Source organism: Hyperoodon ampullatus (genome assembly GCF_949752795.1).
Source record: "Hyperoodon ampullatus genome assembly, chromosome: 7".
Lineage (NCBI taxonomy): Eukaryota > Metazoa > Chordata > Mammalia > Artiodactyla > Ziphiidae > Hyperoodon > Hyperoodon ampullatus.
Genome location: NC_136920.1, coordinates 25,738,534 through 25,764,584, shown reverse-complemented (window position 1 = coordinate 25,764,584; position 26,051 = coordinate 25,738,534). Strand labels below are relative to the sequence as shown.

General features: G+C 46.3%; 1 protein-coding gene across 2 annotated transcripts; it reads right to left on the bottom strand.

The window, feature by feature from the left end:
• Positions 1-7,339: 7,339 nt before the first annotated feature.
• On the bottom strand, positions 7,340-22,050 carry COMMD9 (COMM domain containing 9; the record flags this gene model as incomplete). Of its 2 annotated transcripts, none has more annotated exons than XM_079707637.1 (6): positions 7,340-8,095; positions 9,126-9,229; positions 10,100-10,134; positions 11,499-11,638; positions 13,385-13,510; positions 22,000-22,050. In XM_079707637.1, the coding sequence occupies 6 exons, from the start codon at positions 22,048-22,050 to the stop codon at positions 8,018-8,020; spliced, it is 534 nt and encodes a 177-aa protein (XP_079563763.1). In that variant the 3' UTR covers positions 7,340-8,017. The 2 variants fall into 2 exon arrangements, with proteins under 2 accessions (XP_079563763.1, XP_079563762.1); XM_079707636.1 differs by having other exon boundaries at positions 7,340-8,081.
• Between the last annotated feature and the right edge of the window lie 4,001 nt (positions 22,051-26,051).

Here is a 26,051-nt window from a genome sequence, read left to right as displayed (position 1 = left end):
CTTTCTGGAATGCATTGTGAAGGCCGGATTAGGGGAAGACAACAAGCCCAGGGCGGGGAGCCCAGTTCAAGGCTGATGACGAGGGGACCTAGAGCGGTGGCCATGGGGATGGTGGGAAAACCCAAGTCCCTGCTGAACAAGCCGACAAAGGGAAGAGCGTTCTGCTTCCCCAAATGCTCTGGGTTTCTGTCTGCCAGGTGGCTGAGCAGGCCGACCAGAGGGAGGAGTTCCTTTTGGAGAACATTGAAGCGAAACTACCGTATGGAGAGGAGGGAAGGCCAGTGATGTGGAAAATGGGGTCACGAGAGAGACCAGGAAGAGGCTGAGGCAATGCGACATCTTCCGCAGCCGGCTGTGCGCCACGGAAGGGGGAGCACGGGACATGCAGTATCTGTGCAGGGACAAGGCTGTCCCGAAACAGATGGCTGGGCAGCCACACCCATGCCCCTGGCTGACTAAGGGGTTCACGGGGGAAAAGGAGGGTGAACCTTCCTGTGAGGTTCAGGACGGAACATTGAGAGAGGCCACGGGCAGAGCAGGCCCAGGCTGCACGGCTGAAACCAGCTCTCTTCTCCTTGGCCTCGCTGTCCTCCAGCACTGCCTCTTCCGGGCTTGAAGGCCAGCGAAGGCAGCAGGGAGGGGGGCTAGCCCGGCAGGCGGGGGAGAAGGAGGTAGAGCCCCTTACAGGCAAAAAAGAGTGGCTGTAGGACACAGGAAGTGTCAATCAGTCGACCCTGGGCCCTGCCATGCATGCATTCATTCGTTCATTCATGCCTGCACGTGTTCAACAAACACTGACTGAGCATCTCTGATGACAGGCAGTGTCCCAGGTGCTGGGCGACCAGTCTCTGTCCTTGAGGAAAGACAGAGCAAGGCCTGGACGATGCTGGCCACCAAGGCCTCTCGTGTCTTTCTTCCTCCCCCCGGCCTCACTTCCCTTCCTGGTGCCCAGAGTTGTCCGGAATCATCACCCAGCGCCCACTCCCTTCAGCCCCTGGACCTCACGCTGTTCATTCTGATTGAAGTCCATTTCCTTAGTCTTGTTTCATGAGCCTGAACTGTAGGGAGGAATCAGATTGTAAAGAACACCGAATGACATTTTTCGGGATGGCGTTAGATTTCCACTTAGAAGACGCCTGCAGCAAGGAGGAGGCAAGCTGGGAGGCCAGGAGAGGAGGAAGGAGAGGCTGGAGGTGGGGAAGCATTAGGAGGCCCCTGGCCGCCCCACTGGCCACACCCACCCGCTCCCAGGAGAGGATGGAGGAGTCTTGCAGACTGCGGAAGGCCCTGCCCCAGCAGAGGCATCTGAACGTGTTGGAAGTTCAACCATCACTGATTGGTCAGCTTCCATTTCTCAGACACCTTCATGTATAATTCATCCCCTCCAAGCTGCATTGTCAGGAAAAATTAAACTTAATCTCTCCTTTTTGGAGCTGAAGAAACTGAGACTTGCCTCCAAGTTGACCTGAATTTGAATCCAGGCTCCACCACCTGCCCCAGATTTAGCTAGAAAGTTATGCAGTACAAGGCCTTGTGGGCGTTGCCACTAACAAAACCTCATTGGGAAGAGAGTATCTTCTAGCCCCAGGGCTGGGATTTCTGGCACCCACCGGCCTGCGGTGGAAGCTGGAAGCGATGAGAAGGCAGTGGGTGCTTCCGACCTCGGCCCTGGGAACAGTGTTGAATGGGCTCCCTGGGCGGGCCTGTCCTGCCGCCATCTCCCTCCTTCTCTCTCATTTGTTGCTCTGGGCCTGAGGGGGAGGGTTCTGTAGGGGAGGGGGCCTAGGCCTGCGGGCTTCCTGTGCAGGAAGCTTCTCCCCTCGCCGGGGTTCTAGGAGAGGCCTGCCCACTACCTCACCTTCCCCATTCTTTCCCGGTCTTTGTTTCCCATGTTAGCCCGGGTGGGGCGATAAGGAGGGCAACTGCGCCATCTGCTGGGAATATTGGGGAAGCTCCAGCTGCGCGCAGGTGAGGCGTGGGCGGAAACTTCCCTGCGGCGTGTCTTTCGGGCCTAAGAAGAATCTTGGGTCAACAAAGGGGGTGTAACAAGTGGCAAACGAGTTCTTCCATAGGAGTAACCCCGGGAACAGAACCCCATTTCAGCTGGTGGCGGGAAACTCAGTGCCAATAGGAGCTGCCTATTACCTGCGCACTTAGGTGATGGGGATACAGTGTGAACAGTGCAGGGCGGGGTCAGAGGCAAATACCTAGACGGTTAAGATGCAGTGCGGTAAGAGCAATGATGGGGGAAATACAGGCAGAAAAGACAGGTGGTTAAGTTGACCGGCTAGGGCCCCGTTAGGCCCTGCTCCTGAAGCCAGAGGGATGAATAGGTGCTAAGCCGGGATAAAGGAGGACATTCTGGAGAGAGGCCGCAGCAAGGCCTTGATGTCTGTGCTGCCATCCTGCTCAGGCCCAGGGCTAGTCTCTCCTTTTCTGCCCCCTCCAGCAGCTGGAGAGAGCTCAGCATCTTCCCTTGGAAACGCTGGTCCCTGACCTCTAATAGTGACAGGAGCTGAACTCTATCCTCCGCTCTTACCCCGCCAGCGGACTCCCTCCCACTCTCCCACCAGGGCTCCTATCCCTTCCTCCTCCTACACAAGCCAAACTAGCCTGGTTGGGAGACTGCTCTGCGGCCTCCCCACACCCACAGATCTGAAGTCAGCCAAGGCCAGAAAGCGTGGTGGCAACAGGGGAGAACGGTCCCAGTCGGTGAGTTTGGGCCCAGCTGCCACAGGTCCCCCTGCAGGGATTTGGATGAACTGAGCTGCGGTGAAGGGGCACTGCTGAGGTAGGTTTAGGAAGAGCAATTCAAATCAACGTTAATTACGCGAGTCTGCCATTCTGATCAATGCGATATAATTCAACCATCATTTACTAATAACAGGTCAAATCCTGTGTGAGCCTGTGGAAGATGGTGGGACACAAATGAACATTTCCTGGGGCATCTCCTGCCTGGAGTAGGATTTTTATCAGAGTTCCTGAAATCCTAACCAGAGGCCATCTCCTGAGCTGTGGATCCAGTGTACATTTATACTAACCCCAGAGCCCTCTGATATTCCATAGCATCTCTGAATTCATTTATGATTTAACCTGTTGGGACAGGATTGTGTTTCACTGTGTGGTATGTGTCTAAGGTCACATGGCTAATGCAACACTGAAACCAATAGCCAAGAGAGTCCCATTCTTCAGCCTAGGGGTCTGCTTTGTAGTTTACTATAAATCTATGAGATGTATTACCTAAGTAGTTATCTTATCTCCACTTACAGATGGGGTGGAAAAGCCCATCAGAGTCTTTCCCAAGAGCCCAGGGCTAGTAGAAGCTCAGCTCCCCAGAGCTCTTGACATTTCCTCAAATGAAGAATGGTTCTCAAAAAAAAAAAAAAAAAAAAAAAAAAAAAGAGTGGTTCTCTCCCCTCAGAGATTAGGGTCCTCTGGTACTAACCAGGAAATGCTACTAAGAAATCTTTTTTCTTTCTTAAAGTAGTTGTAAAAAGGACAACTAAACCACAGAAATGTGAGCACTAAAGAAAGAAAAAAGTTGTACAAAAGTCAGCATCATGCAGGTGAAAGAATGTTTAAGATGATCAGTATTTAGAAGTCAGTGGGTACAGGTTCAAAATAGTTCTTGTAAGTGTCCAACCACTGGAAAACTTTCAAAATACCAGGTAGCCAATGGTTTCTAGATGAAAATATTTTTTAAATGTAAAAACCCTCTCTCACTTCTGATAACATCTCACTTTACTGAACAAAATAACGAAAAGCCCTCTGCCACACTGGACTCACTTCCTGGATATCTGTAAATACCAGAGCACAGAGCTTGACTAACAAACAACCATTAGACATGGTGCCCACCGTGAGTGTTTAGAGAACCGGCGTGTGTGGGAAAGACCCAAATGTCTGGTCCTCAGGTCACTGCCTTTGGACCTGAAAATCACCAGAAGCAGGAAGTAGGAAGGCAGGACTGATGAGGGAGGGAGCTGAATGTCACTAGATTAAGGGTAAAGTTCTGCTATCTGTGAAGAACCCAAGTTTTCTTTTTCCAAGATCAAGGCAGGAATGGAGAGAGCACAGACTGGAGTTCTAAGTCAGCCCTGGCCCTGTCCTCAGGAGCTGACACCTTCTCAGGAAAATGCACAGATCCTCAGGGAACGATGCTCCACCGACTTCAGGAGGGTAAGGTGAACAGGCGGTAAGATATTTGGGGAAATGTTTCACACCTTTCTAGTGCCACACAGGTGATGAGGTTTATCGTGAGAAAAGGTGCCAAGACGGCATGTGTGTTGTTACTCACAATTCTTTTGTTTATAAGTACAGATGGGTTTAGGCAAAAAGAAGTCTTCGGTTCAGATGTCAGGGGACAGTAGTTATAAGAGCTGACCGCAAACATCCCATTTCTCTTCCTTCATGGTACACGGAAGGACTGACGTCCTCTGCCCACTTTAAAGCCAGGTGTGACCACGTGACTGGCCTGTCCCTTCTGGGCAGAACTTCAAGTGCAAGCCTGTGATCCGCCCTATTCTCTCATTCTGCCTCGGTGACAGGGGAGGCGTGTGTTGAGATGAAGTTTCCCTGTCCTCGGTCCCTTAGTAAGTATGGTCCCAGAGCACTTGTCCCTTTGTCCCCAACCTGCACTGACTGTTGTAGCAAAAATCAACTTTTGTTGTGTAAAAACCACTGCAATCTTGGGATTGTTTGTTACTATAGCATAACCTTGCATTGACTACATTTTCTTATTTTCTGTATTCTTGACACTTAGGCATTTGGGGCCTTGACCCTGAAGAGACTGACCTCCTAGGGCTGGCTAATTCCTAGAGATAGCAAACAGCTCCTGTGAGAACACACCTTTGATACACAAACCAACCAATCTACAGGCACAGCCCCAACTATGTCTTCTATCAAACGCACACCCAAGCCAGTATTCTCCCTGCCCTGAATCACCCCAGGACCAGGTACTGGACAGCTAGGGGCCACACCTGTAGCCCAGACCTGCCAAAATTATCCAAACTAGTCAACCCTAGGCTTACTCAGCATACCCACTCTGCCTCGCCCAGTCCTTCCTGCGAAAACCCCAAGAAAGGCTCTGGGCCATGCTATTCCCTGGCCCTCCGTGCCTCCTGACCGACCCCGGTCCCTCTCCATGTGGCATTGCAAGATGTTCCATGCCTCCCGCTTCTACGGATATGTGACTAGAAACTTCTTTATGATAATCATTTTTGTGCCTGCATGTCTTCTCATTCCTGATAAAAATAAATCCCTGTCCGTTTTAACTCAAACTTGACCCATCCTGATGGATACACTAGGAGGAAATTTGGGACTGGCATCTGCCACACTGGATTTTCTTACCCTCTTCCCAACCTCTGGGTTCTGCTTCGTTCCGGGCTAGCCTCTCCTACTGCAGACGGGCTTTCGTGTGAGGAAGGTGGGCCCGAGCATCCCCGGCTTCACTATCAGAGCCGAGAGGCAGGAGGCTGTCTTCACTGCCGATTCCAGCAGAACAGTCATAGGGAAAGATCAGTTTGGCCCAGTTTGAGTCAGGTACAATCATGGGACAATCTCTGTGGGACACGGACGTCAGTCAGGATTGAGCCATGCACTCACCCCTGTGCCTGGGTGGGTGGACAGTGCTGGACAGCCAAGAGCAGCCACCACTGAGACCTATCATCGCCCTTCCGTGAATGGAGTTTGGACACCCAAACCTTGCCTCACCCTAAGGAAAGACGTTTGCAGGCAGCTGCTCATTACACAAAGTACTACTGGGAAACCAGACAGCACTGAATGAAGGAACTTCATTTGAGGTAGAAGCTAGGAGGTTTTTTCTGAGATAGGGTCAAGCCAACACATTAACATGGTATCTACAAACCACCCATCCTTGCCAACAGTAGGAAAACAACCCACTTAAATGAGCGCGTGAGGTGAAGGGTACCAAACATTTATCAGTGTTATTTCTTGAATGCCCTCTATGTGTCATGCATCCAGATGATTCTGTTCATGTGGATCTGGCTAAAGGAATGTTCGACTGTCCAGACACCTATGCCAGGCTTCCTGCTTCTAGTCAGTTTTTTATGGAATCCCATGGGCAGCCCAGCGAATGGGCTTTTGGAGATCTCCATCTGTGGGTCACAGAGAGTGGAAGGAAAAGAGAGGGGGATGAATTCATGACAAGGCTAAAGTCAACCTGAGGGTGAGACCAGGGGCCCTTGACCTGGAGATAGTGGGCAGGTCTCCAGGGTCCATGAATGCTTGTCCTTGAATGTGAAAAATCGAGTGTTCAATTCCTACAGAAGGGATCCATGGTTTCCATCAGACTCTCAATGGTTATGGCTCCAACAGGTAAAGAACTGCCACTTTGACAGTAGGTAGCTCAGCTTCCAGGAGATGGCAGACAGAGAGAAGCTTGGGTTTTTTTTCTTGACTTCCCTAGCGTTTCACTGGGGGGATGGTGGGGAGAAGTAAGATTTCTCATCTCTACTTCAGTTCCAGTATTTTCCAAATGGAGCTAAAATCACAGAATGCCAAGTCCCTTGCAGAGTCCTGTGTGGTAGAGAAATCTGGGCCCAAGTCCTGATGAGACCATTTACTAGCAGGGACTTCACCTCGATGAGCTGATTCCCTCGTTGATAAAGGGAGGATAATAACATTCACAGTCACACCAACCCCTTTACAGTAGATGAAGCAATGAATGCAGAGAGCTTTCTACTTTGCTTCCCATTAGTAACCAAAGCCAGCATTATCCAGTCCTTCCTATTTGCCATAACAGTGTGAAGTGCTTTTAGGTACATTATATCACTTAATCTTCACAAAAGCGCTGTAGAGTAGGTATGATTATTATTCCCATTAAAACAAAACAAAACAAACCTTGGGGTGGGCAGGAACTGAGCTCAAGAGCATCCTCTTAACCCGAAGTCCTGCCTCCTCCACCCACCCTCCCACCCCGTCCACACACACCGCCTGAGAAGCCGTCAAACAAAGCGCTCAGAGCAGGCAGGCTCTTGCTACTGGGTGATCTGGAGAAGGAATGGGAACACCTTACACTGAGCCGCCGGGACTTGTCAGGCCTGTGACAGACGATTCTGTCTGGTTAAACTCCTCGAAGAGCGCTTTCATCACAGCTCTCGCACTGGCTGATGTCAGCCGCGCTTTCTTTTGCTCTACGTGACGGATGGATACGTGGAAGGTGGGCCAGTCCACAGGCCCGGTTTCAGGTCATCCCGTGGTGATGAGCTGAGCCAGGAACGAGGAAGCTGGGGTCGTCTTTACAAACGAGAGGCAGCACTGGCCTACGGAAACGACTCAGGCGAAGGACAGAAGCTACAGAAGTGTGACCGGAATCAGGAAGTTCTTAGAACTGTTATTTATTTCCAATCACTCCTACTTCTTCACCCTGAGTGGCTGCAATACATCAAGGAAGGGGCCTCTGGCTCCAATGAGAAGGAAATGAGCTCCCATTTCAGACTTCCTACGCTGCCAGGTGGCCCCGCAGTGCTGAGGGAGCTCGGGAAGGCTCTGGACTCAGGGCAGGCAGGCATGCAGAGGGGGCCCTGCCCTGTGGGATCCGCCTGGCTTCTCTGACAGAGAAGCAGAACTGCTGGCGTCACCCACCTGACTCCCTGCGTGCATTCCAGAGCTGGAAATGAGCTCCTCAGAGCGAAAGGAACTTATTAAGACGAGCGCCACAATTTGGGCCTGAATTTTCCAATCAGCCAGGCGGAGGTGGCTGACCAAGCAAACGCTCCCTCCTGCTGCCACAGGGGTCATTAAGTCCCACACAGGAGCCTCGGGAGATCAGCAGCTTCTGCTCCAACTTTGGAAAGAGGAAAAAGCAGCGCGGGGGCCTGGCTGCTTCCGCCTGGTCCAACCGCGCCTTCTGGATGGCAGCCCCCATGTCCCCACCGCTGCCTGCTGCGAGGACGGCGTGTGCTGGGGGCCGGCTGGCCGCGTTACTTGCTGGCCACAGCGGAGAGCTGGTCCCGGATGCGGCCCAGCCCGTCTAACATCGTGTCCAGGGTCTCCTTACTCAGCTCCACGGTGACAGCTGACATGGAGGGCTGCTCCCCACACAGACTGGGATCTTCCTGGATCTGAAAAGAGAACACTGCCCCAAAGTCAGAGCTGCCTCTCTTCGACCTGCAGGCCCTACCCCGTTCTGGCGAAGCTCGGAAGAGAGGTTCTTTGCTCAGAGTCACAGAGAGCCGCAGCCCTGGAGTCACTCAGCAAATGGGGACAGGGAGGGAGCTGTCTCAGGGGCTCCAGGCAGGGGTCGGAGAAGCCAGGCTCACTCACCCTCCCGCCCCCAACTCTCTCTGGGCACTCGAGTGCGGAAACATCCTGGGTTCATGCTGGTGCTTTAGGCCGTGGGCTCCAGGGGTACATAAGAATCCTCCGAGAGGCAGGAAAAATATTACAACCTCTAGTTATATGTATTTGTATCTTTTTTTTTTTTTAAGTAAGCCTTAGTAATAGTTAAAAACTTAGTTGTTAGAGGCACCCTTGCTCTTTCATTTTCTTACAGCTGTTGAGTTTCTGGGTGTCTGGTGGTTAAGTAAATACAGCATTATGCTATCTAGTTTTAACTAAACGAACCCAGAAATGGGTATGTGGCTTAAAAAGACTCCTGAAAATAACTGTGAAGTGAAGATAACACCAATGAAGAATGTGAACAATAAGATGAAGAACTGATACTTCTCCAACTGCTAATAGGAGCCCTTGTTCAGCACAGTACAAACAGCAACAGCCTCCTAAGATTGGACAAGAATTTGGAAAAGTATACCAAAATTCTCAAGAAGGCAATTGGAAATCTGAGTGCGTGCTTCTATTGTTAAAGCCAAACCTTCCTGTAAGTGTCTAAGACAACCTTTAGGTATCAGCAAATTATTTTGTAAATTTATATTTTGTGTTTGTCTTGTTTTAAAATTTCCAGTTTCGGTATATGTTTTAGTATGACTGTACTATGTTAATACACATATACTTTCTAAATAAACACTGCATTGTGGGGGTGCTAAATTTTTTTTATTTATGGGGTTGGAGATCCTAAAACTTGGAGTCCGGCATTTTTGCTGGCCCGCAGGGGCGCCGAGTCCCTGCTGCCTCTCCTTTCCCTCTAGTGAGCCTGACAGTGGATGTACCTTCATCTGGAGCAAGCAGGTAGGGACGGCCATGCGGCTGATGCTGTCTGAGGAGGTTTTGATGTCCACCCTCCAGTCCAGGTCGACCAGGCGCGGCAGAGAGACTGTGTGGGGACAGCTCGGGTCAGTGCTCACGCCACCTGCGTTACTAAGCCTCTCCTCGACGACAGGCAGCTCCAAGGGCTGCACATGGGTAATGCATGTGATCCACACAGCAAGCCTCTGAGGGAGACAGACAGACAGGGCCCAAGACCCCACAAGAAGCCCTGGGCCTTCCTTACCACTGACCGTGGACCCTGCACTTAGTGCGGATTCGTGGTGGTCAGCACCTCCAGGCTTCTGCCTGAACACCCAAACCTCCAGATGTCCGGATAGAATGAGGAATGACGCAGGTGGAGAAGAGGAGGCTGTGGCCGGAGTCTTAGGAAACGTGTGGCTTTGAGAATAGCGGAGAGAGCTTTTGTTTGAGAGGCACACAGACTCGGCTTGAATGTGGGTTCTACCACCTGTCTAACCTCTGAGCCTCTGTTTGCTCACCTGTAAAATGGGGATGATCTCAGCCTAGCTCACAGGGTTGTTGGGAGGACTAAATGAGTTAATGCAGGTAGAGTCTGCGGTACTGTGACTGGCTCAGAGTGAGTTTAGTGACTGTTAATCAAACACCCACTTTTATTCCATCTTTCACACTAATTTCAATGATGGTTAATTTGTTTTCCAATGGAAATATAGTTATTTTAAGTACTTCACTTTCTGCTTAGGATATCTGTTTGTTTTTTAACAACATGCCTCTATGATATTAGGTTTATAACCAGAAAAAGAATTAAAAAGTGGCATTAAAAAGAAATACATAACAAACACTATTCGGTTTGGGATTAGGTTAATTCACTTTGACTTTAGTTATAAACTCTGGTAGATTTAGGGCTGGGGCTGGGGAGGAGGGGGAAGGAGGAAGAGGCAGGTTTCTTGGTACTCACTCTGATTTGTTTGGGCTTCAGCTCTCCAAGTAGATCTGTTTAAGAGGGAAAGATAAGAAAAATATCATGGAAAAGGGATGCGAACTGAGTCTTCTGATAATGAGCCCCATGGGCCTGGGCCTCTGCTCGTTCTGTGATCTTAAAACCTATAAATCACCTCCTGACAGGAAAGGACCACAGAAACGCCTCCCTCCAAGGAGCAGTTTTTTGTTTGTTTGTTTTACAAAACTGAGTGATGTTACGGCCATAGGTGCTGTTAGTTTTCATGGCTTAGGAAAAGCAAGAAAAGGCTAAATGCACTGTAACTGTGCTATTGTTCTCAGAGACAAAACAGAAAAGGTCAACTTATCCTCTTTTTACTGAGCATCTACTACGCAAAGTATGGCATCTTACGCAAAACACATCTAAACAGACGTGTCTGATGCTACACAAATCACGCCATAGTGAGATGCTGAGCAGAGTCAGTGTAAACTGTGGTCACACAAGAGAAAGTTTCTAAATAAACAACACAACCCTTGGGAAGTAAGCATTACCAGTTATTACTATCACAGAGGTCTCTTCAAGCCTGCTGCTAACCAGCAGTTAATCAGTTCTGCTTAAATTGTATGTATCTAAAAGGATTTGCCCAGTTAGAAAATGTACAGAAAATTCACAAAAGAGTAAAAATGACCAATAACGTGAAAAAGATATTTGACATCACTAGTATCAAAGATATATAAACTGAAATGAGGTACCTTTTGCCATTTGTGAAACTGGGAATAAAAAGTAAAAAAACAAAACAAAACACCCTCAGTGCTGGCAATGGTGTGGGGAGAGCGACACATCAATGTCCTACTGGTGGAGGAGTAGCTGGTGCGATCTTTCCGATGGCAGACTTGATAATAAAAAGCCAAAGCCTCAGGACCACCATTTACCAGTAAGGAAATAATGAAGCACAACGTGGGCAAAGGTTCCACAATAAATTGTTCACTGCAGTGAAAACTGCCAATAGCCTAAATGTCCAACCCTAAGGAATTTATTAACTAAATTACACATAATTTCTTCATGTAATGGAATATATTTACCCATTAAGAATGATATTGAAGGTAAATATTTATCGACCTGAAATATCATTAATGTTAATACTATTAAATGAAAACAAGCAAGTTATAAAACGGCATGATCCCATTGTGTTAAAAACAAAAGCAAAACCAACCCTCTATGTGTAAATGGAAAAAATAAACCAGTCTTAAAAGGTTTCCCGTTAAGGAATTAACACTACTAACCCTCTGGGCGGTGGGATTATGGTTTCCTTCTTTTTGCTTACCTGTGCTTGCTTTTCAAGAATAAGCATATTTTTTCCAGAACAGGAATAAAAAATACAAGCATTGCAAGAAACTCCCAAGAAATAAGCACTTACAGGTGTTCTAGGATGATTTTTGTCAGCAGGTTTTTGAGGTTTTGGTGGAAATTTTCAGGAAAGAGTGCCAGAATCGCCTCGGCGGAGGACAGGTCACGGAACACCACTAGCCTGGTGAGGCGGTGCAGAGCCTGGAGCAGCTGCAGGATAGACGGGGAGCCCTGGGTGGTGAGGGGCAGGGGGACAGGGGACAGGGCTCTATCTCCCCTGCTGGGAAGAGGGCCTGCCACAAACCGCCACCGTCATTCCAACTGAATCCCAGGAGTCCGGAGGCCCCTGGTGCAGATGCTGATGCTCACGTGCCTCGGCCCACCTCCAAGCTCACCTGTTGCTCAGAAGACATGTAGCTGTCTGACCGAGGATGCTGCCAACCTGCCAGAAAGTCTCTGCTTATGGGCAAAGGGTTAATAAATCCCCTTCCTTGTGCACGGACTCTGACCTTAAGCTAACTTTCTAGCCTGTTCCCCTCTTAATGTGAGGGAAGCGGAAAGCCAGCGGTGTTACTAGACAACGCTGCACCAGTCCCCTGCCTCTGGACTGGGAGGGCTGCAGAAACACCAGGGCCCGCGGCTTGGGCTTCCCTGAGTGTGGCTGCTGCGTGGCCTGTGCCAGCACCCAAAGCCGTGCTTACTGAATTGCTGCCAGAGGTACTGGCTCCTGGGGAGTTGGGGCTTCTCATCCAGCCTGGCTGGACTGTCACGCCCTTGCCCCAGGCTGTCACCTGGTGGGGCGAGGCAGGCGAACAAACAGCTCCAGGCCGGCTGTGCGGACCTCCCTGTGGAAGGAATGCCTGGCGCTGCCCCGCTAGGATGCTGGATTCTACCCTGTGTCCTTCCAAGTGAATCTGCTGCTCAGCAGAAGAGAACAGGACTCTCTGGAGGTAACCTTCTCCGCTTTAGGACTTTCCCAGATGCCATGGGAGGTTGCTCAGCTCGGAAAAGCACAACCCAGAGGCGAGGGGACAGTTAAGCCTCTACTGGTGAAGGGTGGGAGTGAGTGGATAAACGCCCCACCCTCCCTGCCTTCCAGGGTGACAGTGCTGGGGCATGTATCCACGTGGTTTCTTACAGGATCCCAACTGCAGACCCCGCAGCACTGACCGCTCCCTAACATATCCTTCTCCTGGCTTGTCTCTCTTCCCGGCCTGACTTTCCTCACTCCCTCCTTTTTGCTTTCTGGAATCACCTCCCAAGTAACTACCAGCAGCCAAGTCGCTGCCTCGGCGTCTACTTTTGAGGAACCCAAACTAAGACTCCAACTCACTTTCATAACCTTGCTGCTGCCTCTCACTTCAATGAGCCAAGCTCCAGATTAAAAAATAACAACAACAGCATAGGTCTGCTTGGATGAATTACTGTTTTGGAAACACAGTTGCCATGGAAAGATAAGGCTGTGAGTGCTGCATAACCATCCTTGTCCTCTTGGCCACCTGAGATCAGGGGAGGCCCAGCAGTCCATCCTCCCGAATCATACTCAGGCCTCAGAGCTTCCGCCCCACCATCCCTGAAAAGTCTGCCTAAGCTATCCAGCCAGCAATTCATCAGCATTATCAAGTTACAGGTTGGGAAAGAAAATCATAGCACGGTTGGCTTTTGTCCATGCTGTCTAGGTGACAAGTCTGAAAAGGAAATGGTCAGGAGCTCCGATTCTGGGTATACTTTTCCCATCCACGCCTCACTTATCATAAGGAAGTGAAGGTTCAGAGACAATGGCTTTTAAGGTCACTAACATTAAAAAGGAAAAAAGCATCTATTTTAAGTTTGCTATAACGTCAACAGACACTTCAGGGGAAAGATTCCCTTGGACGCGGCAACAACTGGGAAGTCAAGGAAGAGACTAAGGAGCCGAGCAGCCAGCGGCCAGAGCTCACTTCTGACCCCACTTACTTGTTCTGCCTCCTCCTGGGCCACAGACAAGCTGGAACATGTAACAGCCAAGAGCTTTCTCGAGCCAAGGGCTGAACTGGAAAAGCTCTCCTGGCACAGCTGTCTGACAACATCTTTCGAGGAGGCCTGTAAATTCACAGATGGAAAAAAACAAAACAAACAACAAACTCAGACTCTGAAAATACATTTTTTTTAGAATGTAATACTGTCTCCGTCATGGTGTGACACCTAAGAGGTGCACAGGACACTTCTATTTCTGGGAAGATGACACAGATGTACTTTTCCCTCTTTTTCCTGCTAAACACAACTACATTCCCTGGGCACTTTATACAAAACAAATGTAAGACGACTCTGAAAGGGGAGAAGAGAAGACAGACCTGCTACGGACCTCATGACAAAGGAATGACATGGCCATATTACGTTCTGAGCCTCTGGAACTTATTTAAATCTTCTATTTTATCTGGCTTTCTCTGAAGCTGCTCAGGAGGCAGGGCGAGCACGGTGGGGCTGGGGGTTGTGGCTTCATCACGACCAAATGGAGACAGAAGTCCAGCTCCCCTACTTGGCTCCCGCTCACACCCAAAAGTAGGGGTTCCTCGTAGCTACTGGGCAGGGATGGAAGTTCTGGCTCCAGTAGTTTCCACCAATACCGTGGGGTGGTGGAACTTGTTGCCAGCTCGTGGGGATGGAGGTCCAGCTCCCTACTTGGCCTCCTCTGCCCTGATGGGGGTGTTCCCTCTCAGACTTTGTTGAAGTACAGTGGAGCGGGGCCACAGTGTTTTCAGTGGTGTTTTGGTGGAGTACAGCAGTTATTGTCTAAAAGTTTTCTGTCTTCCTAAGCCGCCTGTTTCTTGGTCTTTGGCTAGAGAGAGCAAGTATTTGCTGGAGTTTGTTTGCTTTCACCCACTGGCGTTCTGGGTGGCCCTCTTCTTCAGCTCGAAGTCTGGGATATATGAACAAAGAGAAGAGCCACTGGCCGATGTGGCTGTAAACGTATATAGAGGAAATATTTAAGACAATTATATTATAAATAAGGATAGGACTAGAAAGGGATGACTTCACTCTAACTGGTAAAATGATGACACTGATACGTCACTGAGATTGTGATGTTATAGTAAATAAATGTAATAAGTTGAACAACCACTATAAGAGTTATAAAGAGAAATGAATTTTAAAACACTACAGATAAATCAAAATGGAATTCCAAAAAAATGTTCAATTGATCAAATAACCCACAGGAAGGCAGTAAAAGTAAAGAAGCAAAAAATAAATAAAAGAACAAATAGAAAACAAAAAATAAAATGGCAAACTTAAGTTCTAATATTTCAATAATTACATTGGCTGTAAGTGGTCTAAATATACCAATTAAAAGGCAGAAATTGGGGGTTCCCTGGTGGCGCAGTGGTTGAGAGTCCGCCTGCTGAGGCAGGGGACACAGGTTCATGCCCCAGTCCGGGAAGATCCCACATGCCGCGGAGCGGCTGGGCCCGTGAGCCATGGCCGCTGAGCCTGTGCTCCACAACGGAAGAGGCCACAACAGAGAGGCCCGCGTACCGCAAAAAAGAAAAAAAAAAAAAAAAAGAAAAGAAAAGACAGAAATTGGCTCAGTGGATTAAAAAATATGACTCAGTTAAACGCTATCTACAAGAAACTCCCTTCAAATATAATGATAGAGACAGATTAAAAGGAAAAGAATGGAAAAAGATCATGCAAACATTAATCAGGAAAGCAAGAGTGGCTACATTAATATCAGATAAAGTAGACTTCACAGCAGAGAAAATTACCAGAGACAGAGAGGGACATTACATAATGGTAAGAGGTTCTGTTGACCAGAAGACATCCTGAATGTGCATGCCCTCAGCAAGAGAGCTGCAAAATATGTGAAGCAAAACCAGACAGAACTGAAAGGAGAAATGGACAAATCTAGAAATACAGTTGGAGTCTTCAACACCCCTCTTTCCACAACTGATAGAACAACTAGACAGGATTCAACAAGGACACAGAAGAACTCCACAACACCATCAATCAATCTAATGGATATTAATGGAACTCTACCCAGTAACAACAGAATACACACTCTTTTCAAAAGCTCACTGAACACATGCCGAGATAGATGATATTCTGAGCCAGAAAACAAACCTTAACAAACTTAAAAGAACTAAATCATACAGAGTGTGTTCTCAGTGATCACAATGGAATCACATCAGAAACCAATAAGATAACAAGAACATGTCCAAACATTTGGAAACTTAAACAACACATTTTTAAATAATCCACAGATTAAAAGGAAAGTTAAAAAAATTACACTGAATGTATGAAAATGAAAAACAACACCAAAATTTTGGGAATACAGCCAAGATGGTGCTGGGAGGGAAGTTTACAGCATTAAATGCATATATTAGAAAAGAGGGAAAGTCTCAAATAAATAATCTAAGTCCTCATCTCAAGAACCTAGAAAAACAAGAGCATAATAAACCCAAAGGAATAAGGAAGGAAACAACAAAGAGCAGACACCAAAGAAATTGAAAACATAAAAAAGGAGAAATCAATGGAACAAAGAACTAGTTCTTTGAAAATATCAATAAAATTAACAAACTTTTAGCAAGACTGACAAAATTAAAAAGAAAGGAGACACAAATTACCAATATCAGGAATGAAGCAGGGCATATCACTACAGACCCTGCAGATTTCAAAAAGAAAATAAGAGTATAACTACAAGCAACTCTATACACACAAATGTGACAGTTTAAATGAAATGGTCAATTTCTCAAAAAACACAAACTACTATAACTCTCCCAATATAAAATTGAAAACGTGAGTAGTGCTATAACTGTTAAGGAAATTGAATTTGTAATTAAAAAACCCCGAGAAAAGAAATCACCAGACCCAGATGGTTTCACCAGAGAATTTAACACACATTTAAAGAAAGAATTAACTAATTCTACACAATCTCTTCTAGAAAACAGAAAAGGAGAAAACACTTCCCAATTCACTTCACAAAGCTAGGATTACCCTGATACCAAAATCAGAGACTGTATAAAACAAAACAAAAAAACTACAGACCAATGTCCCTCATAAAAATAGATGCAAAGATCCTTAACAACATACTAACTAACAGAATTCAGCAATATATAAAAAGGATTTTTCACTATAACTAGGTGGAATTTATTCCAGGGATGCTAGGCCAGTTCAATATTTGAAAATCTATGTGATCCACCATATTACCAGGTTCAAGGAGAAAATCATTGGATATCAATCAATGCAGAAAGAGCGGCTGACAAAATTCAACATCCATTCTTGATGAAAACTCTCATAAAATTAGGAATTGAGGGGAACTTCCACAACTTGACATAGAGTATCTACGAAAAAACCTAGAGAAAACATACTTAATGACGAAAGACTAAAGTTGGGAACAAGGCAAGGATGTGGGCTCTCACCACTGTTATTCCACATTGTGCTGAAAATTCTAGCCACTGAAATAAAGCAAGAGAAAGAAATAAAAGGTCTGCAGATCAGAAAGGAAGAAATAAAACTGTCCTTATTTGCAGGGACATGACTGTCTATGAGAAAGTCCCAAGAAATGTACAAAAAAATTATTAGAATAAGTGAGTTCAGCAGTTGCAGTTCCGAGATACACCTCCTAAAAATCAGATGTATTTCTACACACTAGCAATGAACATGTGGACACTGGAATTAAAAGTACAATATCATTTGCAATTGCTCAAAAAAAAAAAAAGAGAGAAATACTTACGTATAAATCTAACAAAACATGTACAGGACTTGTATACTGAAAATTATACAATACAGATAAAAGAAATCAAGGATCTAAATCAATGGGGTGACACATTATGATAATGGATTGGATGATCCAACACATTAAGATGTCAATTTGCTCCTAAATGATGTACAGATTTAACCCAATTCCTATGAAAATCTCAGCAAGTTTTTTTTTTTAGATATATCCAAGATCATTCTAAAATTTATACAGGAAGGCAAAGAAACTAGAATAGCTAAAACAATTTTGATAAAGAATGAAGTAGGAGGAATCCATCTATCTGATTTCAAGACTTATTATATAGCTACGATAATCAAGACTGTATGGTATTCTCAGAGGGATAAACAAATAGATCAATGGAACAAACTAAAGAACCCTGAAGTACACCCAGTAAATATGCCCAATTGATTCTTGACAAAGTTGCAAAAGCAATTCAATGGAGGAAAGAACGCCCTTTTCAACAAATGATATTGGAACAAGGGGACATTCACAGGCCAAAAAAAAAAAAAAAAAATTCTCAAACTTTTCCACCCAACCTTATACAAAATTAATGCAAAATCAATCATGGACTTAAATGTTATATAAATGTAGGGACTTCCCTGGTGGCACAGTGGTTAAGAATCCGCCTGCCAATGCAGGGGACACAGGTTAGAGCCCTGGTCTGGGAAGATCCCACATGCCGCAGAGCAACTAAGCCTGTGCACCACAACTACTGAAGCCTGCGTGCCTAGAGCCCATGCTCCTTAACAAGAGAAGCCACCGCAATGAGAAGCCCATGCACCGCAACGAAGAGTAGCCCCCACTCGCCGCAACTAGAGAAAGCCCACGCGCAGCAACGAAGACCCAACGCAGCCAAAAATAAAATAAATAAATATTTTTAAAAATGTTATACAAATGTAAACTATAAAACTATAAAACTTTTAGATAAAAATAGGGGAAAATTTGGAGAGCTATGGCTTCACAAAGAGTTCTTAAACTTTACACCAAAAGCGTAATTCATTAAAAAATCACAATTCATAAAAGGAAAAATTTTTGAAAAACTGTATTTCATCAAAATTAAAACATTTTTTGTTCTGCTAAAGCTCCTGTTATGGGTTGAACTGTGTCCGCCCTAAAGTCATATATTGAAGTCATAACCCCCACTATCTGAAAAGGTGATCTCATTTAGAAATAGGATTCTTGAGATATAAATAGTGAAGATGAGGTCATAGGGTGGACCCTAATCCAATATGACCGATGTCCTAATTAAAAGGGGTAATTTAGACACAAAAATGCAAACAGGGAGAACTTCATATGAAGATCAATGCAGAGATCTACAAGCCAAGATACACTAAATATCACCAGAAACCACCAGAAGTTAGGAGAGAGGCACAGAACAATCTGTCCCTAAAAGCCCTCAGAAGCAACCAACTTGGCTGACACCTTGATCTCAGACTTCTGGCCTCCAGAACTGGGACACAATAAATTTCTGTTGTGTCAGCCACCAAGTCTGTAGTACTTTGTTACAGCAGACCTAGAAAATTAATACTCCTTTGTGAAGAGGATGAAAAGACAGTTAAATACTAGGAAAGAATACGTGCAAACCACATATCTGACAAAGGACCACTATCTAGAATATATAAAGAAATGCAAAAGTAAAAAAGCAGACAATGAAATTAGAATATGAGCAAAAGACATAAAGCAATATTCTGCTGAAGAAGATACACAGATGGTAAATAAGCACGCGAAAAGATGTCCAACATCATTAACCATTAGGGAACTTTGAATTAAAACCACAATGAGATATAAATACACACCCATCAGAATAGCTCAAATAAAATATAGTGATGCCAATAAATGCTGGTGAGGATGGGGAGAAACTGGACCGTTCATGCATTGCTGTTGGGAATGTAAAGTAGTACAGCCACTCTGGAAAACAGTTTGGCAGTTTCATAAAAACAACAACAAAACCCTAAACATGTAGCTACCAAATGATCCAGAACTGTACTCCTGGGCATTAATTTCAAAGAAATAAAGACTTATGTTCATACAGAAATCAGTATACAAATGTTTATAGCAGGTTTATTTGTAATAGCAAAAAAACTGGAAACAATGTAGATGTCATACCATAGAATACTACTTAGCAATAAAAAGGAAAGAACTATTAAAACACATAACATTGGGCTCAATGAAAAAAGCCAGTCCCAAAAGGTTACATATTGTACGATTTCAATTATATAACGTTTTTCCGAATGTTTCATTGTTTGTGTATAGAAACAACTGATTTTTTTTATAGTATTTATTTTGTTTTTGGCTGCGTTGGGTCTTCGTTGCTGTGCGTGGACTTTCTCTAGTTGCGGGGAGCGGGGTCTACTCTTCCTTGTGGTGCACGGGATTCTCATTGCGGTGGCTTCTCTTGTTACGGAGCACGGGCTCTAGGTGCACGGGCTTCAGTAGTTGTGGTACGTGGGCTCAGGAGTTGTGGCTCGCGGGCTCTAGAGCGCAGGCTCAGTAGTTGTGGTGCACGAGCTGAGGTGCTCTGCAGCATGTGGGATCTTCCCAGACCAGGGATTGAACCCGTGCCCCCTGCATTGCCAGGTGGATTCTTAACCACTGTGCCACTGGGGAAGTCCCTCACTTATATAACATTCTTGAAATGACAAAATTACAGAAATGAAGAACAAATTGGTGAATACCAGAGGTTACGAAAGGGGTGAGGGCAGAGGGGAAGGGAGTGTGGCTATAAAAGGGCAACATGAAGAACACTGTGGTGATGAAAAATGTTCTGAATCTTGACTATCAATGTCAATATCCTGGTTGTGATATCATACTACAGTTTTGCAAGATGTTACCACTGCGGGAAACTGAGTAATGGATAAATGGGATCTTTCTGTATTGTTTTTTGCAACTGCCTGTAAACTTGTATCTCAAAATTAAAAGTTTATGTAATTTTTTAAAAGAAAGTACATAGGACAATAGGAATGCAAATGAACTACTGCTACATAATAGCAAACAAAAGAAGCCAGACACACACACAAAAATATGCCCTATTATTCCACTTATGTGAAGTTCAAATGTGAGCAATATTAAATTGACATATTAGAAGTAAAGATAGTGGTTACTGTTGGGGAGCAGAGTGAGGGAAATAACGAAGGGACAACAGAGAGACTTCTGCCGTACTGGTAACATTTCATTGTTTGACTGTGGTGGTGGTAATAAATCATTAAACGGCACACTTATAATCTGTGCACCTTTTTTGTATGTGTGTTACACATTAATAATGATTTTTATAAGTGTATTAAAGAAAAAAAGCCCATAGCACGAAGAGGGATTGGGGTGGAGGTTGGGGGTAGAGCAGCCACAGTAAGGGTGAAAAGGCACTGGGCTGGGAGTTGAGAGCGCTAGGTTTCCAGTCCCAGCTTTACTACATTTATTAATTCATAGAACAGCTATTTATTGAGCACACGCTGTATGCCAGGTGTGGAGAATACGCTTGTTACGCATACACTTGTGAATAACAGAGTAGATGCCCGTAGAGATTGGAGAATACAAGTGAACACTGGGGAGGCGGTTAAAACAAAAGGACCATTGCGTGGACCAATGATGATGCTGTGCCATGAACTGCTGAGTGTAATTAACTCAACCCTCGTCGTCTGGATTTTTTTTTAAATTAATTTATTTATTTTTGGTTGTGTTGGGTCTTCGTTTCTGTTTGAGGGCTTTCTCTAGTTGCGGCGAGCGGGGGCCACTCTTCATCGCGGTGCGCGGGCCTCTCACTGTCGCGGCCTCTCTTGTTGCGGAGCACAGGCTCCAGACGCGCAGGCTCAGTAGTTGTGGCTCACGGGCCCAGTTGCTCCGCGGCATGTGGGATCTGCCCAGACCAGAGCTCGAACCCGTGTCCCCTGCATTGGCAGGCGGATTCTCAACCACTGCACCACCAGGGAAGCCCCATCTGGAGTTTTTTTAAAAACAAGATCCCTCGTGGATCTCACGTTCTTGTGAGAAAGGCAGACAACAGGCAACCAGATGCATAATGTCATCTAGTGACAAGTTCTACTAAGGAAGAAAAAGCCGCCGCTTCTTCTATAGGGAAAATCATAAATTAAGCAAAAAATTCCAGTCTCCTACAAAGCCATATGAAGTACATCCCTTCCATCCTCACAATTTTTCAAATGATTATCAGGAGAGTGTTTCGGCCCTCACACAGGTCACAGCAAATAAAAAAACCCAGGAGGGCTTCCCTGGTGGCGCAGTGGTTGAGAGTCCGCCTGCCGATTCATGGGACACGGGTTCGTGCCCCGGTCCGGGAAGATCCCACACGCCGCGGAGCGGCTGGGCCCGTGAGCCATGGCTGCTGAGCCTGTGCGTCCGGAGCCTGTGCTCTGCAACGGGAGAGGCCACAACAGTGAGAGGCCCGCGTACCGCAAAAAAACAAAAAACAAACAAACCAAGGGCTCAGGAGAATATAGAACGCACACTTGACTCAGGGGTCGGACGCAGAGAGAACTGGAGATCGCAGATGGGCTGCGGGATGAAATGGGGAACTGGCAACGCGGATCTAGAGATTACCACCCCAACGCACCAACCCCGAAAGCCAGCCTCCGAAGCTATTAGCAGGGAACATTTGTACAGCGCCTTCAGGTCCACTGTCTTGTTTCCCCACTATCCTGTCAAAGTGGTATTAATTTTGTTCGTACTTTCAAAAAGCTCGGAAAAGCGCAACGACCTGCTAGGAGTAACAGTGCGAGGCAGCGGCAGCGTCGTGGCTCCAAATCGGGGTCCATTTATTCCCAATTCCTGCTCTGTGCAAAGTCTCGGAAACAAAGGCCTGCCTCGCGCTGTCCCCACCCCTCTCATTTACCTTCAGCAGGCTCTGGAGAGCTGCAAAGACCTCCTCCGTCAGCGCGGCCATCTTCCCCCAGTCACGTGACCTGGGTACGCGGAGAAGCGTGGTCGGGAGACTCCGACGGCAGCGCGGGGCATGCCGGGGGCTGTAGTCCTTTAGGGTGGCGGGAGCTGCCTGGCTCTTGGCACTACGGGATGGGGAGGAGCCGAGTAGGGCGCGGAGGCTGGATAGCTCAGCTCGGGGACTCTAGGACCGTGGGGTTTGGAGGACACGGATGCTGGATGGTTTTCAGGGGAGGAAATTGGCTTGGCTTGGCTTGTCTACTTACCAGGGCAGGGGAAACTGATTTTCTCTTGACTCGTGGGTGGGCTGGCTAATTTGGGGAATGTATCTGAAGGCTTGACAAGCGCCTTTGCTGTTCTGGAGTGATCTTCGTACCTGGCCTCTTAGAATTAAGGTAGCTGTGCACATCATTGCAATTCTTGGAATTTACCCCCCACGCCGCCTGTCTTGGAGAATGTAAAATTGATTTCATGTGTACAGTTTCCTTTGTGTCTCTGGGGTAGGTAGGAGCTGGTATTATTCACCTTCTCCAGATGAGGAAAGGGTGTTGATGACTTTCTCTAGTCCAGGGGGAGATCGGTTTTGATGAGCAGGTGAAGAAGTGTTTGGGGCAAAGAGTAGAAAGGGAATCCAATGAAAGATATTACCTAACTAGGTTCCTCTTACACCTATAGTGGGGATGGGAGGGGTAGTTCATGGAAATGATTTAATTCATTTATTCAACAAGATAATTATAATGAATGTAAGGATGGTTTTGAGTGGGCAGTCCAGGACTCTGATTTGCCCAGTGATCAGAGGTTCTACCTCGGAACAGACTCAAATTGTAAAGTCCTGGAACTTGGTTTTAAGGAACCTATCTCCTCTGCCTTCTAACCCCAGCCTCTGACAGGTCCCTTATGCATCTTTAGGATCTAGTTGGTTCTTTCTTTTTCCATACCCAGTTCCTTAGCAAAATTTGGCTTGAAACAGGTTCTGATAAATTCAAGCTAGAGAAAGAATGTCTAATTGTGCGAGGCCGGGAATTGGTCATTTGTTTTTCTGCCTCCTACTCTCCCCCTTCTTTTCTCTCCCCCATTTTCTGTGAGGATGTTGTCCAGCCCCAGGAAAATAAACCCAGTTTGTCTGAGGATGAACCCATATCTGGACTAGAAGATTTTAGACCCACCTTGTCCTGGAGTCCTTATCCCAGCTCTCTTTCTTGGCCTCTCCCTCTTCTCTTCTTCCAGGACCACATGGCTTAATTCTTGTTTTCTGCCATAAGTCCCTGTAAGCTCTCGGATTACTCCTGCCTGTATTCATAGGGCCAGCCCAGTGCCTTGATTGAAGTAAATGTTTTCTTTTTTTTTTTTAACATCTTTACTGGAGTATAATTGCTTTACAATGCTGTGTTAGTTTCTGCTTTATAACAAAGTGAATCAGTTATACACATACATATGTTGCCATATCTCTTCCCTCTTGAGTCTCCCTCCCTCCCACCCTCCCTATCCCACCCCTCTAGGTGGTCACAAAGCACCGAGCTGATCTCCTTGTGCTATGTGGCTGCTTCCCACTAGCTATCTATTTTACGTTTGGTAGTGTATATATGTCCATGCCACTCTCACTTTGTCACAGCTTACCCTTCCCCCTCCGCATATGCTCAAGTCCATTCTCTAGTAGGTGTAAATGTTTTCTTAAATAAACAAAAACCCCTCAAAAGTGGTTAGACTAAAATTACTTTCTGTGACTTTTCTGCAGGGATATTACCTTATTATTTGCAGGACTGTGCCTTCTTGTCTTACTTTGGAAAGATGGGCAGAGTGGTCACCAGCCTCCAAGATGGTTCCCAGTGACCCCTGCCTCCTGGTAGCCACATCCTTGTATCATCCCCTCCCTTGTTGTGCCAGGATTGGTCTCTGTGACCAATAGCAGGTGGCAGAAGTAGTGGTATGTCACATCTAAGATTAGTTATAAACTAATTAGTTTAACTTTTGAAATTAGTTAACTGCAGCTTCTGGGTACTCTCTTTCATCTGCTCTCTTTTTCTTGAATCTCTTGCTCTGGGGAAAACAAGCTGCCATGTTATGAACAGTCCTCTAGAGAGGTCCATGTGGTGAAAACCTGAAGCCTCCGGCCAATAGCCAGCAAGAAACTAAGGCCTGCCAACAGCCCCATTACTGAGTTTGGAAGCAGATTCTTTAGCCCTGGTAGAGCCTTGAAATGACAGTAGCCTTGGCCAACATCTTTTTTTTTCTTTGCGATACACGGGCCTCTCACTGTTGTGGCCTCTCCCATTGCGGAGCACAGGCTCTGGACGCGCAGGCCCAGCGGCCATGGCTCATGGGCCTAGCCGCTCCGTGGCATGTGGGATCTTCCTGGACCGGGGCACGAACCCATGTCCCCTGCATCGGCAGGCGGACTCTCAACCATTGCGCCACCAGGGAAGCCCTTGGCCAACATCTTGACTACAACCTCATGATAGATTCTGAGGCAGAACCACCCAGCTAAAACACTCCCGGCTCTCTGGCCTTCAAAAACCATGTGATTATGAGTGTTCGTGGTTTTAAGTTGCTAAGCTTTGAGGTAATTTGTTACAGAGCAATAATAACCATTTCATGTAGGCAGAAAAGCATAACGACTTTAGAATTCAACCCAAGTTCGAATCCCACATGTAACTCTACATGTTATTAACTTAACCTTGAACAAATTCTTGAAAATTCTCTGAGCCTCTTGAACTTCAGCTGAAGCTGATGTTGATCAAAAAAAATGATGTTGATCACACCTACCTGCCCCAGTGGGAGGGTACCCAGCTCTCCTTGCCCTCGAGGGCAGGCATGAAAGGAGAGGAAACCCTGGGCTCCATCAGTGCCAGGCAGGGCCTGCAACCCCGCACCAGGTCATCCCATTGTTCTAGGACTGCCCGCATTGCCACTGCCATGTTGCATCTAAACGTTTGTCTATGGTCAGGAGAGCTTCCAGCAATTCCTCAGCCATAAACATTTACATGGGAAAGAACAGAACAGAATGTTAATTTCCATGATTTGGTCTCACTACCTGGTTTTTGTTAGGCCTAGTCTGATTTCTTTCCAAATCTGGGTATATGGACCTGTGCTTGCTTTCATTTATTTAATAAATTTGTATTATTAAATAAATGTATTAAATAGATTTATTTAGTAAATATACCACACTCCATTTTAAGGCTCTTACACTTAATGATATTTACTTCCCATAACAATCCTGTGTGATACACACACACACACACACACACACACACAGTACTACAATTTTTCCCATTTTACCTATGGGAAAACTGAGGCACAGAGAAGTTAAGTAACTTGTCTAAGGTCACACAGCTAAAATTTTGGCAGAGCCCAGGTTCAAACTTGAGCCGTTCGGTTCCAGAGTCTGTGCTGTTAACCACCAAGCTCTACATGTCTCCTTGTCCTGCTATAGCTGAAAACTCATGCTTCTTCTGTCTGGATGTCTGACTACCTTCTCCAGGGGGCAAGAAAAATCTAATGGTATTCTTGGACAATCAACCCAGTGGTATGGTAAGAGAAAAGGTGATGAGTGGAAGGCGTAACTTGGGCTTTGGAAAAGGATCGAGGTTCAATTTCCGGCTCCTGTGTTCTTCTGGCGAGTTATTTCTTCGCTGAACCTCAGTTTCCTCATCTGTAAGTTAGGAGCAACAAGAATAAAAATACGTTTGACCATTAGAGGGAGCTCAGGGATGACTTGTACCCAAAATGGGGATGGATTATTTATATGGAGACTTGGTTCTAGCCACTGGCAGCACTGAAGGGCAGAGCTATCCAGTGCTCTCGGAAGGAGTTGGCATTAGGGTGATCAACCAACCATCTCAGTTTGCCTGGGACAGGGGACTTTCCGTGCCAACAGTGGGATAGTCCTGGGTAAACCAAGCTAGTTGGTTACCCTCATTTGAGCCCTGTGCCTTTGAGGAAACCAGCCTTTTAGAGCTCTTGTCCTGTCTTCTCCAGTGGGGCTATGGTGAAGAGAGTGACATGGAT